At 47.8% G+C, this 16,349-nt stretch overlaps 1 protein-coding gene across 1 annotated transcript; it reads left to right on the top strand.

The window, feature by feature from the left end:
• Positions 1 to 9,000: 9,000 nt before the first annotated feature.
• Positions 9,001 to 11,028, top strand: LOC310846436 (small ribosomal subunit protein uS14). The gene is made up of 3 exons (XM_083742899.1): positions 9,001 to 9,233; positions 10,508 to 10,607; positions 10,876 to 11,028. Exons 1-3 carry the CDS (start codon positions 9,172 to 9,174, stop codon positions 10,882 to 10,884), a joined length of 171 nt encoding a protein of 56 aa, XP_083599025.1. The 5' UTR covers positions 9,001 to 9,171; the 3' UTR covers positions 10,885 to 11,028.
• The last annotated feature ends 5,321 nt before the right edge of the window (positions 11,029 to 16,349 follow it).

The raw sequence follows: 16,349 nt of genomic DNA on the forward strand, positions 1-16,349 counted from the left end.
CAATGCTTTAAAAGAAAATGTGATGAAAATGATGTATAGATGGTATATTACACCCGTTAAATTGGCTAAAATGTATAAGGTAAGCAATAAATGTTGGAAATGTAAAGAAAAAGAAGGAACATTTTATCATATGTGGTGGGAATGTAAAAAGGTGGGAAACTTCTGGGAAATGATATATAATGAGAAGGAAAAAATGTTGAAATGTACATTTATTAAGAAACCAGAAGCATTTTTACTGGGCATTGTAGGAGATGATATAAACAGAAAGGACTGTAAGCTGTTTTTATATGCAATGACAGCAGCAAGAATATTATTGGCACAAAAATGGAAGCAAGAAGAATTACCGACGAAAGAAGATTGGAGGATGAAATTGATGGACTATGCAGAATTAGACAAACTAGCAGGAAGAATTTGAAACCGGCGGGACCAGAGATTCACAGAAGATTGGTGTAAATTTACGGACTATTTGAAAAGTAATTGTGATGACCAGATTACATTTGTAGGTTTGCAAGAAGTTTTGTGAGGTGAATAATTTGAACTATTGCATAACTGGCTAAAAAGGGAGAGATTAGTTAAGATAATTAAAGGCAATATGAATTTAAGAAATGCAGAAGAAATGATAAATATGGGGGGTCATCAGAGGTGTTGATGGAAGTCCAAAAAGATTGTATAAGATGTGAAATTTTGTGGTATGTATGACAATTAATATGTTTAAAAATGAATAAAAATTATATGTATTTAAAAAAATATTATCCCTTTTTACCTGTTTTTACCCGAGTTAGGATTGTATTGCTGGATCCTGCCTGAAACCTTATGCCGAAGGGCAGGTGGGATATGATTACCAGATTTTTTTCAATGAATCCGGGAACCCTTTCCCCCCCCCCTTTTTTGAAGTTGTGCGTTTAAAAGGGGAATGTAAAACTCTGCTAAGTTATAGAACTTGCTAGTGCAAGTTAGGAAGGATATTAATAAACAATATATCCTCTCCTGCCTCCCTGAACATTCCCACACTTACGATACTTTGAGGATTGAATTTAGCACCTTCTGCCAGGCCTGCTGCTCATAATACACGCCTCCTGGAATCGTAAGAGTGGCTTGGTGGAGGCCTGATCACAGAACGAAATATCGAAATCAGAGGGAAAGGAAATTGAAAAAGAACATAGACGGATGAGGCATTGTGTTACACAAATGTTATGGTGCACACACAGTGGACACACGCTCCAGAAAACCAATCTTTCACCCTTCAAAAATTAGGAAATATTCCCTGGAAAAAGACACTTTATTTTAGTTCACAAAGCGATCCCAAAGCCATCTTGGTCCTCTTAAATGACCCCAAATATTTTCTCTGCAGTAGAAGAAAGTACCGTATTTTTCACACTATAGGATGCACCCGACTATAGGACGCACCTTGTTTCAGAGGGGGAGAACAAGAAAAAAAAAATCTCCCCTTCCATTTCTCCTCCCGCTTGGCTGAGGGGCGCTGGGCAGCTCTCCCTCTCTGCTGAAGCCAGGAGAGTCTTGCTCTCCCGGCTTCAGCAAAAGGAACCCGAAGCCTTCGGAGCGCAGCAAGAGTTCCCGCTGCGCTCCAAAGGCTTCAGGCAGCTATCCCTGAAGCCTGGAGAGTGAGAGCGGTCGGTGCGCACCATCCCCTCTCGGTCTCCAGGCTTCAGCGAAAGCAACGCAAAGCCTCCGGAGCGTAGAGGGAGCGCTCCCTCTGCGCTTTGGAGGCTTTGCGTTGCTATTGCTGAAGCCAGGGAGCCTGCATTCGCTCCATAGGACGCGCACACATTTCCCCTTGATTTTTGGAGGGGGGAAAGTGCGTCCTATAGAGCGCAAAATACGGTATCTTGGGAAAACCTTTCCCAATAGTTCTTTTCACTTGCCAAATCCTTCAAACCCTGTAAATCGAGAGCCTTCTCACAGGAATAAGGGAGGTCTGGGACAATGGATGCAAGAACTCAGGAATTTCAAAAGAATAAGGCAACCAGCAAACATTATCAGGGATCTTGACAGGCAGAAAACAAGCCACCCTCTGGCCGGGGAGGGCAGGGTATAAATAAATTTTATTATTATTAATTAATTAATTAATTAATTATTAGCCTTCATGAGCCCAGACCTTCATGAATTGTCTCATCCTCTTTTGAAGGCATCCAAGTTGCTGGCTATCACTCCCTCATGTGGCAGAGAGTTCCACAGTTTAACTTTTTGCTACGTGGAAAAAAGCACTTTCTTTTTATTTAATGCACCTCCCTCAACCATGTTCTCCATCAGCCACGTGGACCCTCCTTCCTTGGAGGTTTTTAAGCAGAGCTTGGGTGGCCATCTGTCATGGATGCTTGAGCTGACATTCTTGCATTGCAGGGGGTTGGACTAGATGACCCTCGGGGTCCCTTCCAACACTAAAGTTCTTTGATTCCCTAAACTACAAAGCCCCAAACCTTGAATCCTTTCCTCCTAGGAAAGTTGCTCCAGCACCTTGATCATTATGGCTCCCTTAACTGAACCCGAAGCTGCCCATTTGCAGCCCCAAAGAAGGGAGGCATCCATATATTTAATTATTATTTTATATATATATATATATATATATATATATATATATATATATATAAAAATAATTAAATATATGGATGCCTCCCTATATATATATCCCAGCCTCCCCAGCCGAAGCCGGGCTCAGAGCAGCTAACAACAGTGAAAGTAACACAGTTTACATAAAATCACAATCAATTAACTGAAATACATTCTAAAATAAATTCAGAATCATATTAATGGCAACCATTGGGCTAGAGTTCTATGTGGATTACCGAAGGAGGGGGTCAGACTGTGCCTTGGCCAAAGGCCTTGGCCTTTTAAGCCCCCCCCCCCATGCTGAAGCCAAAAAGCATCCTCAGCCGCGTGACAAGTCTGCCACCTACCTTCGGAAATCCGGCACAAGGATCAAAGCAAAAAACTCTCCCTCTTGAGATGATCTCATTTAATTTCAGTTCAACATATGCGTCCGTGGGATTATTAACCCAGCACGCAGCGGCTGCAGAATATTTATTGCCACAGATAATAGATGTCTCCTTTTCCTCTGTTTTAAATTAAAATAGTGATTTGACCATTAGCCTACTGTTTGTATTACCCTGCACGGAATATTGATTCGGCTGTTGAAAGCGATTCGCAGAAGCGCAGAGCGTGCGAGATCCCAGGGCCAAGCAGTGTTTAAGATGCTGCCGGGGGGCGGGGGGAGAGACTGACTGCACCTCCCGGAACTATTCCTAGGCTTTATTGATCAGGGGGTGGGGGCAAGAGGGGCCAGGTAAGGAACATCACCTTACCAACTAATGTCTGTATAATTAAAGCTATGGTTTTCCCAGTAGTGATGTATGGAAGTGAGAGCTGGACCATAAAGAAGGCCGATCGCCGAAGAATTGATGCTTTTGAATTACGGTGCTGGAGGAGAATCTTGAGAGTCCCATGGATTGCAAGAAGATCCAACCTCTCCATTCTGAAGGAAATCAGCCCTGAGTGCTCACTGCAAGGACAGATCCTGAAGACTTTGGCCACCTCAGGAGAAGAGAAGACTCCCTGGAGAAGACCCTGATGTTGGGAAAGATGGAGGGCACAAGGAGAAGGAGATGACAGAGGACGAGATGGTTGGACAGTGTTCTCGAAGCTACCAGCATGAGTTTGACCAAACTGCGGGAGGCAGTGGAAGACAGGAGTGCCTGGCATGCTCTGGTCCAGGGGGTCACGAAGAGGCGGACACGACTAAACAACTCAACAACAACAAAGGGATTTTAGAAGGTCGGATCCACGCTATGGCCTTGGCTGCTCCATTCCCCCACCCCCAGTTATTCTGAGGTTTCCTGTTCCCTCCAAAGATTCCGACCTCATTCCAGAGCTGTCAACATTTCCCATTTTTTAAGGGAAATTCCCTTATTCCAAATAGGATTCCTCGCAAGAAAAGGGAAAAGTTGACAGCTATGCCTCATTCCCTTGCCACCCCTTTCACCTGGTACTGTCTCCCCAAATACCTGGATGAAGCCATTGCAAGGGGCTGGAATAGGGGACCATTCCCTGGGGTCCCAACTCTACAATGCGATGGTCTTCCTCTTTCTTCTGTCAAATGCCTCCACGTAACTCATTTTTTCAGTGACTATGGACCTCCTAATCATGGGAAAAGCCCGCAGGATCAGGCCAATGGCTAGTTCAGCATCCTGTTTTCATAGTGGCTGAAACCCACAAAGCAAGACCGAAGCACAAGAGCCCCTCCCTTCTTGTGGTTTTCAGAAACTGGTACAGTGGTACCTCGGGTTAAGAACTTAATTCGTTCCGGAGGTCTGTTCTTAACCTGAAACTGTTCTTAACCTGAAGCACCACTTTAGCTAATGGGGCCTCCTGCTGCCGCTGTGCGATTTCTGTTCTCATCCTGACCTGAAGACCTGAGGTACCACTGTATTCCAAACAGTGCCAGATTTAAGTACAGTGGTACCTCGGGTTACAGACGCTTCAGGTTACAGACGCTTCAGGTTACAGACTCTGCTAACCCAGAAATATTACCTCGGGTTAAGAACTTTGCTTCAGGATGAGAACAGAAATCGCACGGCAGCAGCGGGAGGCCCCATTAGCTAAAGTGGTACCTCAGGTTAAGAACGGACCTCTGGAACGAATTAAGTTCTTAACCCAAGGTACCACTGTGTAAGCTAAACAACCTAGCAGTTTGAAAGCATGAAGTGCAATTAGATAAATAGGTACCTCTCCAGCGGGAAGGTAAATAGCGTTTCCGTGCGCTGCTCTGGTTCACCAGAAGCTGCTTAGTCCTGCTGGCCACATGACCTGGAAGCTGTACGCCGGCTCCCTCGGCCAATAAAGCGAGATGAGCGCCGCAACCCCAGAGTCATCCGCGACTGGACCTGACAGTCAGGGGTCTCTTTACCTAAACAAGCTCTAGGTTAGGGACCCACTTTCTTGGGGGCCCCAAAAAAATTAAAAGGAAAAAAAACCTGGATGTACATTTCCAAAATATAAGATAAAAAACAAATAAAAAAAACAGAACCTACAGAACAGTGTTTTGTGTTGTGTAGGCTTCTATGATATAAGTCATGGGCCCCGCCTGCTAGCCTGATCCCTAAAATATCACTGGTTTGCTCCTTTCTATATATAGGGTGCCTACATTCTGCAACCTTGATGGCAGAAAGTGAGGAGGAATTAAAGAACCTTTTATTGAGGGTGAAAGAGGAGTGCGCAAAATATGTTCTGAAGCTCAACATCAAAAAAACAAAGATCATGGCCACTGGTTCCATCACCTTCTGGCAAATAGAAGGGGAAGAAATGGAGGCAGTGAGAGATTTTACTTTCTTGGGCTCCATGATCACTGCAGATGGTGACAGCAGTCATGAAATTAAAAGACGCCTGCTTCTTGGGAGAAAAGCAATGACAAACCTAGACAGCATCTTAAAAAGCAGAGACATCACCTTGCCAACAAAGGTCTGTATAGTTAAAGGTATGGTTGGTGACCAACACTGCCTCATGTGGAAGAGAGTTCCGTAGTTTAACTGCACTCATTTGCCTGCACAAAGCAGAGGTTAGACATTCTCCATTTTTTTTACTGAGCGTTCCTTTGGAGTTCTTTCATGGGGAAGTTATTCTGCAATGTAAATTCATCCTGATTCGGTTGTGGGGTGTTTATGCATTGAAGAACCATTACTCATCCTTCTTCCGCCACCACCCCACTTTTGAAGGTCCTTCCCATCACTTCCCTCCCTGGTCCTTTTCTCTAAAGTGGATTCGTTACGCAAGGGCAGGCATCCCCAAACTCGGCTCTCCAGATGTTTTGGGACTACAATTCCCATCATCCCTGGGAGTTGTAGTCCCAAAACATCTGGAGGGCCAAGTTTAGGGATGCCTGTGTGAAATATACTCGGAGTCGAGAGTGGATTTCATGCTCTTTATTCAGCTCATAGTAGTGAGGAATGCCAGTTCCCCCAAAATGCCTGCTTTATTTACATTATTTACACAATGGGCCCCACGTGATTGGCTGATTCCAGGATTCTCCTGTAGGCCAATTCACTTCCGGATTCGCTTCCACCTGGAGCTGGATTGAGTGGCTCCTTTGGACCAATCAGAAGGCTGCATTCTGTTTTTTTTTTTTAATAAATTTTTTATTAGGGGTTTTTACAAAATAAAGTACAAAGATAAACAACCTTTCTTTTATCTCAACAGAGTTTCATAACTTCTTTGAACTTCCTCACATCTCCCGCTGCCATTTTCATCATCATAGATTTTTTCCCAGCAATTTATCATCTAATTTGCAAATTTTATAACCACTTATTTAAATATAATCCTCTGTAAATTAATTTCTCTTAATCTCACTTTACATCCCATTCCGATCCGATTTTGTGGTGGCCAATTATTTATGATCAAACATCCTACTTAACTTTCCACCAAATCACAATATTTTTGTAAATAAGTCTTAAATTTCCTCCAATCTTCTTCAACCCTCTCTTCTCCCAGGTCTCGAATTCTGCCAGTCATCTCAGCCAGTTGCATATAGTCCATCAGCTGCATCTGCCATTCTTCCAGAGTGGGTAGATCTTGAGTTTTCCACTTCTTGGCGATAAGTATCCTTGCTGCTGCTGTTGCGTACAAAAAGAATGTTCGGTCCTTCCTTGGCACCATCTGGCCGACAATGCCCAGGAGGAAGGCCTCTGGTTTCTTAATGAAGGTATACTTAAATACCTTTTTCAGCTCATTATATATCATTTCCCAGAAGACCTTCACCCTGGGACAAGTCCACCAGAGGTGAAAGAATGTTCCTTCATTTTCCTTACATTTCCAACATTTATTGTCTGGCACATGGCATATTTTGGCTAGTTTAACTGGGGTCATGTACCACCTATATATCATTTTCATTACATTTTCCTTCAGAGCATTACATGCCGTGAAGTTCATCCCCGTGGTCCACAACCTTTCCCAATCCTCAAACATAATGTTATGCCCAATGTCCTGTGCCCATTTTATCATAGCCGATTTAACCGTTTCGTCTTGTGTATTCCATTTTAACAGCAAGTTATACATTCTAGATAGTACCTTAGTCTTTGGTTCTAGCAATTCTGTTGCATTCTGGATCCTATTGTTCTAGGACCAATCAGACTGCTGCATTCTGGATCCTATTGCTCTGGGACCAATCAGACTGCTGCATTCTGGATCCTATTGTTCTAGGACCAATCAGACTGCTGCATTCTGGATCCTATTGCTCTGGGACCAATCAGAAGGCTGCATTCTGGATCCTATTATTCTAGGACCAATCAGACTGCTGCATTCTGGATCCTATTCATCTCAGTACCTGACACTGCGCAAGGGCCAGTGGCGTAGCGTGGAGAGTGCAGGGGGGGCCGGCAGCACGAGGCGCAACATCTGGGGGTTAGGGTTAGGGGGCGCAAATCCACGGGTTAGGGGGCGCAAATTACTTGCCTTGCCCCAGGTGCTGACAACCCACGCTACGCCACTGGCAAGGGCAACAAAGATAGTTCATCTACTACAACTCCTCCATTTCAGATGCCCTTAAATCGCTCCCACAAAATCCTGGCAGTCTCTGGGACTCCAGGATGCACGACGAAGACCAGGGCCCTGCAAGGGTGATGATCAGGGGTGATGGGACTTGTAGTCCCAAACATCCGGAAACCAGTTTAGGGACAGCTTCAATGGACCATGTCTGGGAATCGGAATATACATTGTGAGGGATCACGTTTTCCCCCATTTCTAAATGAAGCTGAGTTGCTCATTTACCCTGTGATTCCACTTCTGGAAGGGCTTATCTGTTTCCGCAGCTAAAACATCCTAAAAGCATCTTTCTTCCCACCTTCCTATGCCGGAGCGCTGCTGCACTGACGCCTGCTGGCGGCTGGGGGAAGTGCGCGCGGCCCGAGCGGCACTTCCTCGCTCTGGCCAGAAGGAGGCGGTCGCGCAGCGCAGGAGCCCATTGGGTTCTGTCCGGTCAGTGGAGAAGTTCTTTGCAGAAATGCAGCCCAGCGCGGGGAGAAGGGGCTTGCGAGCCGCCGCCAAACTCCCTTTCCCGGCCAACACTCCCCCCAGCCCGCTCCCTCCCCGAGATCTCCGGGCCAGCGGGGCCCGTCGCTGTTCCTGCGGGCCGAGGAGTTCCTGCAAGCGGCCAGGGACCCAGTGTCGTCTTATCCGGGGAGCAAAGGCAGGGGGCGAGGTCCCTTGATGGAATCTATGCATTTGCCCTTGATAGAATAAATGCATTTCTTTCTGCAGCGTCTCTCTCTGAATCGCCCCTAATAGACCAATGTTTTATGATTATGATTTCTAGCAGCAAAAGAGTCTGTGTTTGGCTGTGTTGCCCGGCGAGGCTGCAGCGCCTCTCGCTCTTCTGATTGCCTCATTAATAATATTATTATTATTACTATTTGAATTATCAATAGAGTCTGGGTTTGGCTGTGTTTCCCCGGCGAGGCTGCGGCGCCCCTCTCTCTCTCTCCCCCACTTGCCCTTATTATTATTATTAATATTATGATCATTATTAATTCGGGCAGCAGCAAAAGAGTCTGGGTTTCGCTGTGTTGCCCAGGTAAGGCTGCAGCGGCTATTCACAGGCGCGGTCCCACTACTGATCGGCACGGGAGTTTTGACCTGCTCCGTCTCCGACCTGGGCCGGTTCACCCCTCCTTGGGCAACCTGGCGCGCCTCGGCTCCCCGGGGCTCGCCATATTGATGCCGAACTTAGTGCGGACACCCGATCGGCATAGCCCACAGCAGCCCCGAACTCCTGGGCTCAAGCGATCCGCCAGACTCAGCCTCCAGGAGTAGCTGGATTACAGGCACGCGCCACCGCGCCCGGCTGGGAAAGGCCAGCCCACGACAGGCTCTTGGCTCGGCGCGCCCTGACGTCACGGGAGAGGGGCGGGGCGGAGCTCAGGCGGGTGGGCGGGCGGGCGAGGGCGCGGCGTCAGGGAGAGGGGGCGGAGCTCGGCGGGCGCGGGGCACGACGGGAGAGGCTCTTCCTCCAGGCGCGCCGGCAGCAGAGAGAGGGGGAAGAGAGGCCCTGACGTCACGGGAAAGGGGGAGGAGCTCGGCGGGCGCGGGGCACCACGGGAGAGGCTCTTCCTCCGCCAGCGCGTGCGCAGTGGGGCGCGGCCTTTCCCTCCTCGCCAGGCGCCGAGCAAGATGGGGCACCAGCAGCTCTACTGGAGCCACCCGAGGAAGTTCGGCCAGGGGTCCCGATCCTGGTGGGTGGGAAGAGGGGAGGGAGGGGGGTGTAGGGGGGGAGAAGGAGCAGGAGGGAGGGAGGGAGGGAAGGAGCCCCGCCGCCACGAGGCGCCTCCGGGAGGGAGAGAGAAGGAGGCCCCCCTCCTCTGGGGCTCTATGAGGGCGAGGTGGGGGGGGGAGAGAGAAAGGGCAGCCAAGCCCGGGGGGGGTCTGAGGGGAGGGGAATATAGGGAGGGGGGCAGGCATCTTCCTCCCCCCAGCCACGTGTGAGGGAGGGAGTTCCGCCATCAGGGAGGGAAAGGGAGGGAGACCCCCCTCTGGGGGGGGGGGACCCCCCTCCGAGGGGGACTGAAGCGTCTGAGGGGAAGAGCGGGGAATATAGGGAGGGGGGGTCCCTCCTGCCCCCCCGTCTGACCCACAGGCCTCTTCCTACCACCCCCAGGCGCGTGTGAGGGAGGGAGCCCTGCCATGAGGCGCCTCAGGGAGGAAAAGAGGGGGTGGGGGGGAGGAAAGAAAGCGCAGTCAAGCCCGGGGGGGTCTGAGGGGAAGAGTGGGGGGGTCCCTCCTGCTGACCCCCAGGCATCTTCCTCCCCCCCCCCAGCCACGTGTGAGGGAGGAAGCCCCGTTGCCACGAGGCGCCTCAGGGAGGGAAAGAGGGGGTGGGGGGAAGGAAAGAAAGCGCAGTCAAGCCTGGGGGGGGGTCTGAGGGGGCGCTTCCTCTGACGGGAGGGGGGAGTATGGGGGTCCCCGTTTCCCCTGACCCCCAGGCCTCTCTCTCCCCCGTGGGAGGGGGACGGAGGGGTGCCTCCTCCGAGGGGAAGAGGAGGGATTAAAGGGAGTGGGGGGGTTCCTCGTGCCTCCTCGGGTGACCCCCAGGCCATTCTCTCTCTCCCCCGTGGGAGAGGAGCGCTTCCTCTGAGGGGTGGGGGGAGTATAGAGAGGGGGCTCCCCTGACCCCCAGGCCTCTCTCTCCCCCGTGGGAGGGGGACGGAGGGGTGCCTCCTCCGAGGGGAAGAGGAGGGATTAAAGGGAGTGGGGGGGTTCCTCGTGCCTCCTCGGGTGACCCCCAGGCCATTCTCTCTCTCCCCCGTGGGAGAGGAGCGCTTCCTCTGAGGGGTGGGGGGAGTATAGAGAGGGGGCTCCCCTGACCCACAGGCCTCTCTCCTTCTCTCCCCATTCCCCTCTGTAGGAGGGTGCTGAGGGGGCGCTTCCTCCGAGGGGGGAGGGAAAGAGGGGTCCCCGTCCCTCCTCCCCACCCCCGGCTGACCCACAGGCCTTTTCCTCTCCCCCCCAGCCGCGTCTGCTCCAACCGCCACGGCCTGATCCGCAAGTACGGGCTCAACATGTGCCGCCAGTGCTTCCGCCAGTACGCCAAGGACATCGGCTTCATCAAGGTGAGATGAGGGGCAAGGGAGGATGGAGGGGCTCTGGGATGGGGGGGGCGCTCGTCAGCCCTGCTCCTTGCGCTTCCCTGAGCCTAAAAGGCGGGCAGAAGGAGCGAGGAGCGAGTTGCTCCTTCCCCAGAGGAGAGCTGCCCCAGAGTAGAAAAAGGGGCCTTTGGGTCCTGGCAGTCACAGGCCCAGAGGAAGAAGCCGCGGTTTGGGGGAACTCCAAGAGAAAGTCACACTAAAGGTCTTCGCTCTTCTCTCTCCCACTTTTCAGCTGGATTAAACATCTGTCCACCCGCAGAAAGGGCCTGAAGAGGATACCAAACATGGAAGCTGCTTCAGCTGGATGAGACCCTCTTGCCAGACATAAGATGCTTTTGTGTACAGAAAAATAAAAAATAGGGACTTGTTTGCCCAGATTCTCAAACTCTGATGTGATGCTTGTGATTTGACATAGTTCTATAGTCAGAGCAAATAGCGCTTGGGAAGGAGGAGATGGCAGGGGTTGGATCCAGCACCCAAAAGGGGCCTTGTCATCTTATGGCCCGTATCCATGGTATGAGCAAGGATTTGTTCAAGAATCTGTACTTAATTTTCCCATCCCTATTTTTGTGGAAATTACTTGCACAAATTAGATCCATACAGAAATATTACGCATTAACAAACAGGATCATAAAGACATTGGATCTCCACATACGCTGTTAATTTTTAAAGCAAATGCGGTTTCTTTAAAAGCTTGATTCATGGTTTGGTTTATGTTCTCAAAATTAAAACAATTGATTAGTGGTCTCCATGCTTCACCTTTGAATTTGTTTTTATGACACATAGCCTGACAAATTTCATGTTTTCCTTCACCCAAAAGGGGCCTTGTCAGCTGCCTGCTCATATCCATGGTATGAGTTAGGGGCCTAACTGAAGAGGAGTCTTAGTTACAGAAAGACTCCTGTTTCCTGATTCTTTTGTACCCTGTTGCTTTCATAACAACATAAAAGAGTCCTGCAGCTGGTTAGTGGCAGCATCCCTAACCATGGGCAAACTGGCACCTATGGGAATCCTTTAAGCAGGACCTTCCTGCTGTTTCCAGCAAATTGACTTCAGAAGCATGGTGTCTTTGGCCCTCACTTCCTCTTGGGTTCTTCAGCAGGAGAGCTGCAATGCAGCACGGATGTCACCTCAGCAAGTTTATAAAATGTCAGGTTGGGTGCAGGACATAGGTTTCAAAGGTCCTGTTTTCTTCACGCAGGGGTGGAAGTTGTCTTCCTAATCAGCTTCACACTCCCATCTAAATGAAGGTTTAAATTCCCAAGTTTTTGTGCTTTATATTTTATTTCTATTTTAAAAAATAATTGCTGCCAATTTTACAAAGCAGATTTGTTGTACGATCTAAAGGGGTTTGTTGTGGGTGTTTTTACATCAAGAGAGGTTGAAACCACTTGCAGTTTCACTATAGATAACATTCCCCACATGGGACTGCCATTTTGTGTGGCAAAGTTTCTTGACTGGCATGATTTCATCCTTCTTTTTTCAACCTTGTACCCCTCAGGTCCCAAAGGGTAGCCTGAGCATGCATGCCACTTGACCATAGACCCACAGTGCTCAAGGCATCTACTAGCCTCAGCCTGCAAAGGAGCTAGAATTATAGGCCAGAGCCACTTTGCCCAGCTGGTTTATATCCTCCAGACATGAGTTTGAATCTTGATAAGGTGATCTATGCAACAGCCAGTAGTTGGCAGGAGAGAGAGAGATTATATCCCCTTTTCTATGTATGTACATCTAGAATTTTTAAGCGGTGGAGTTGTAGCAATGAGACCTGCTGAAACTCAAGGCAGCTAGGAAGCCATTTTCTCTAATGCAAACTTGGGGGGAGTCAGTAACAAGGAAAATGCATTTTGCAGGTGCTAAAATGAATGGGTAAAGAAACTGTAAAACGCAATGAAATGCCAGTTGAACCACTAAAATTCCGAATCTGTCGGTCCTGGAGGTGCTCTTGAATAGGATTAGAGGGGACCGGTTGGTGCAAGGGATTCAGGTCGGAGCGAAACAATATAAACTTAAAGCTTTTGCAGATGACCTAGTTTTGACCTTGCAGGAGCCAGAATCTAGTACAAAAAGAGTATTACAACTGATTCAAGACTTTGGTCGGGTGGCGGGATTTAAACTAAATAAACAGAAAACCAAGGTGTTGGGGAAAAACTTGACAGATACAGAGTCAGAACGGTTTCAGAGAGAAACAGAACTAACTGTGGTTAAAAAAGTAAAGTACCTAGGGGTAAACATAACAGCAAAAAATCTGAGTCTATTTAAGGATAATTATGAAAAATGTTGGTCTGAAATTAAGAGAGACTTGGACAGTTGGTCAAAATTGAAGCTTTCTTTGCTAGGCCGAATTGCTGCTATTAAGATGAATGTATTGCCTAAGATGTTGTTTTTGTTTCAAACACTGCAAATTGTGGACAAGACGGAGTGTTTCCGGAAGTGGCAGAGAGATATTTCTAAATTTGTCTGGCAGGGCAAAAAGCCCAGAATTAAGTTTAAGATAATAACTGATGCGAAAGAAAGAGGGGGCTTCGCCCTGCCAGACTTAAAACTGTACTATGAAGCCGCAGCTTTCTGCTGGCTAAAAGACTGGCTACTTCTTGAAGACACTGATGTGTTGGACTTGGAAGGTTTTAACAATGCTTTTGGTTGGCATGCATACTTATGGTATGATAAAGTTAAGATCAATAAGGCCTTTAAGAACCATATTGTCAGGAAAGCAGTATTTAATGTCTGGATAAAATACAAAGACTTATTGGAAAACAAGACTCCGAGGTGGCTTTCGCCTCTGGAAGCTAAGGCCTGAAAAAGACCCAATATGGAGGCCAAATGGCCAAAATATTGGGAAATATTAGAAAAAGATGGAGACAATTGGAAATTGCAGAGTTTGGAGAAAATGAAGGATAAAGTGCGAGACTGGTTACATTACGCTCAGATTAAAGAAGTTTTTAAAAATGACAGAAAGTTAGGGTTCCAGGTGGAGAAATCGAAGTTGGAAACAGAATTGCTAGAACCTAAGACTAAGGTACTATCTAGAATGTATAACTTGCTGTTAAAATGGAATACACAAGACGAAACGGTTAAATCGGCTATGATAAAATGGGCACAGGACATTGGGCATAACATTATGTTTGAGGACTGGGAAAGGTTGTGGACCACTGGGCTGAACTTCACCGCATGTAATGCTCTGAAGGAAAATGTAATGAAAATGATGTATAGGTGGTACATGACCCCAGTTAAACTTGCCAAAATATACCATTCGTCTGATAATAAATGCTGGAAATGTAAGGAAAATGAAGGAACATTCTTTCATCTCTGGTGGACTTGCCCTAAAGTGAAGGGCTTCTGGGAAATGATATATAATGAGTTGAAAAAGGTATTTAAGTATACCTTCACTAAGAAACCAGAGGCCTTCCTTCTGGGTATTGTCGGCCAGAAGGTGCTAAAGAAGGACCGAACATTTTTTCTGTACGCAACAACGGCAGCAAGGATACTTATCGCTAAGAACTGGAAAACGCAAGATCTACCCACACTGGAAGAGTGGCAGATGCAGCTGATGGACTATATGCAACTGGCCGAGATGACTGGCAGAATCCGAGACCTGGGAGAAGAGAGGATTGAGGAAGACTGGAAGAAATTTAAGATGTATTTACAAAAACATTGTAATTTGTTTGAATGTTAAGAAGGATGCTAGATTATAAATAATTGGCCACCACTAAATTAGATTTGAATTTGATTATAAGTGAGGTTAAAGGAAACACAAACCTTTTGGAGAATTGCTAGATTGTATTTAAATGAGTGGATACAAGATTGTAAACAAGTTGATAATTTGCTTGGAAAAACATTTTAACGATGTAAGTGGGAGCGGGAGACGTGAGGGAGTCCAAAGAAATGATGAAACCACGTTTTGATATAAGCAATGTTGTTTATTATTTGTGCATTTGTATCAAAAAACTTTAATAAATATTTATTTTAAAAAAAAATTCCGAATCTGAATGCCATACCAGACTGCGCTGGAGGACCTCACCAGGGCAATCTCGCCACAGATTGGGGGAGTCTTCCCTAGAAATCCACATATTGAGGGGGTGAAGCTGGATGTCCTGGGTTCAAGTCCTGGCCTGCCGGAACCCGGAGAGCTGCTTTCAGCCAGTCTGTGCTAGAGAGATCAATTATTTCAGTGGTTTTCAACCTGTGTGCCGTGGCACCCTCAGTTGCCTTGAAGGATGGTCAGGGGTGCTGTGGGCAACACTGGCCTCTGTCCCTCTTTCCTTCCCTCCCTCCTCTGATGCCCTCTTGTGTCTCTGCCTCCCCAAGGCTTACATGGCTGTGTGTTGCAGCAGCCCTGGCTACAAGCTCTGCAGGTGAAAGGTGCCTCTGGGGCTGGCCAGGGGTTGCTTCCCAGGCCCCTGTGAGGCAGTGTGAGGAGGTGCCACTCTTTGGGGCAGATGGGGGCAGCTCAAAGACCAGTGGCAGAAGCTGCGGTTGCCCAGAGGGGAGAGGAGAGGTTGAGGGAACACTCCACAAGGGTGTTCAAAAATGGGTGAGGCAAGGGGGTGGCCTAACTGGGCTGCTAAGCCCCACAGGAATGCAGCAGAAAGAATGGAGTAGGTCAAGGGAGCCATGGACTCAAGAAGGTTGAAAAGCAGAATTTTCTGATTCAGTATAAGGCAGCTTTTATGTTCTGCTAATCTGTGACTTTTTAAATCTGTGGGAGGGAGGTTATTGGTTTGTTTTTATTTGATTAGGTGTTTTGCTTTTGTGAACTGCCTTGGGATCTTTGGGGTGCTTTTGAGAGCCAATGTGGCCAAATGGTTGGAGAGTCGGGCTGGGACTTGGGAGACCAGGGTTCAAATCCCCCACTCAGCTATGAACTACACAAGGTGATCTCAGGGGCCGGTCATTGCTTTCTCTCAGCTTATCCTACCTCGCAGAGTTGTTGTGCAGAATTAATAGGAGAGAACCATGCACACTGCCTAGAGCTTCTTGGAGGAAAAGGAGAGATATGAATGCAATAAATGAATAAATAGGTGAATGATGGTTTGCTGCTGGGGGGGCCTTCAGTCTCCTAAGTGCTTTTAAATTCAGCTTCTGAAAATAGTACTCCATTCACTTCCTCTCGTAACATCTTTAGTTTGTGTCTGGCCAGGTAAAAATAGCTCCCTGTGCCAACTTTATGAATTGCCTAGAAATAAAAGACTTTATCAGCTCCAAGACATCCTTATACCCTCCTCTAGCTGGGACCAGAGCTGGATTTAAAGGCAGAGCATCAAGTCAATATAGCATCCATTAATGGAATATGCCATCGAAGGTTGCTGAAACAGCTGCAGACAGGTGCAGAACTAGCCCATGATCAGGCAGGAGAGAAGAGCAGAGAATTCTGGCTTTGGATCCATCCTCTTCTGACATTAGTCAGACACTCCAACAGAAAGAAGCCCACAAGTTGGACCAGAACAGCAGCAAATCTCTCCTGACTCCTGATTCCTCTCAACAACTCGCGTTCATGAGCTCCTGCCTCTTGTTTCTGTGTGGATGTGATACTGTGCAGTACCAACCATGCTAAAAATTACTGGGTGATACCCAATTAAGCCACCCATTCATTTCATTTCCACAGGCCCCATTTTGAGCGTGATTAATATCCGTAGAGTTGGGACCCAGAGAGTCATCTAGTCCAAACCCCCTGCAATGCAGGAATCACAGCTCAATACTCCTACA

This window comes from Podarcis gaigeae (assembly GCF_964106915.1).
Source record: "Podarcis gaigeae genome assembly, chromosome: 1".
Lineage (NCBI taxonomy): Eukaryota > Metazoa > Chordata > Lepidosauria > Squamata > Lacertidae > Podarcis > Podarcis gaigeae.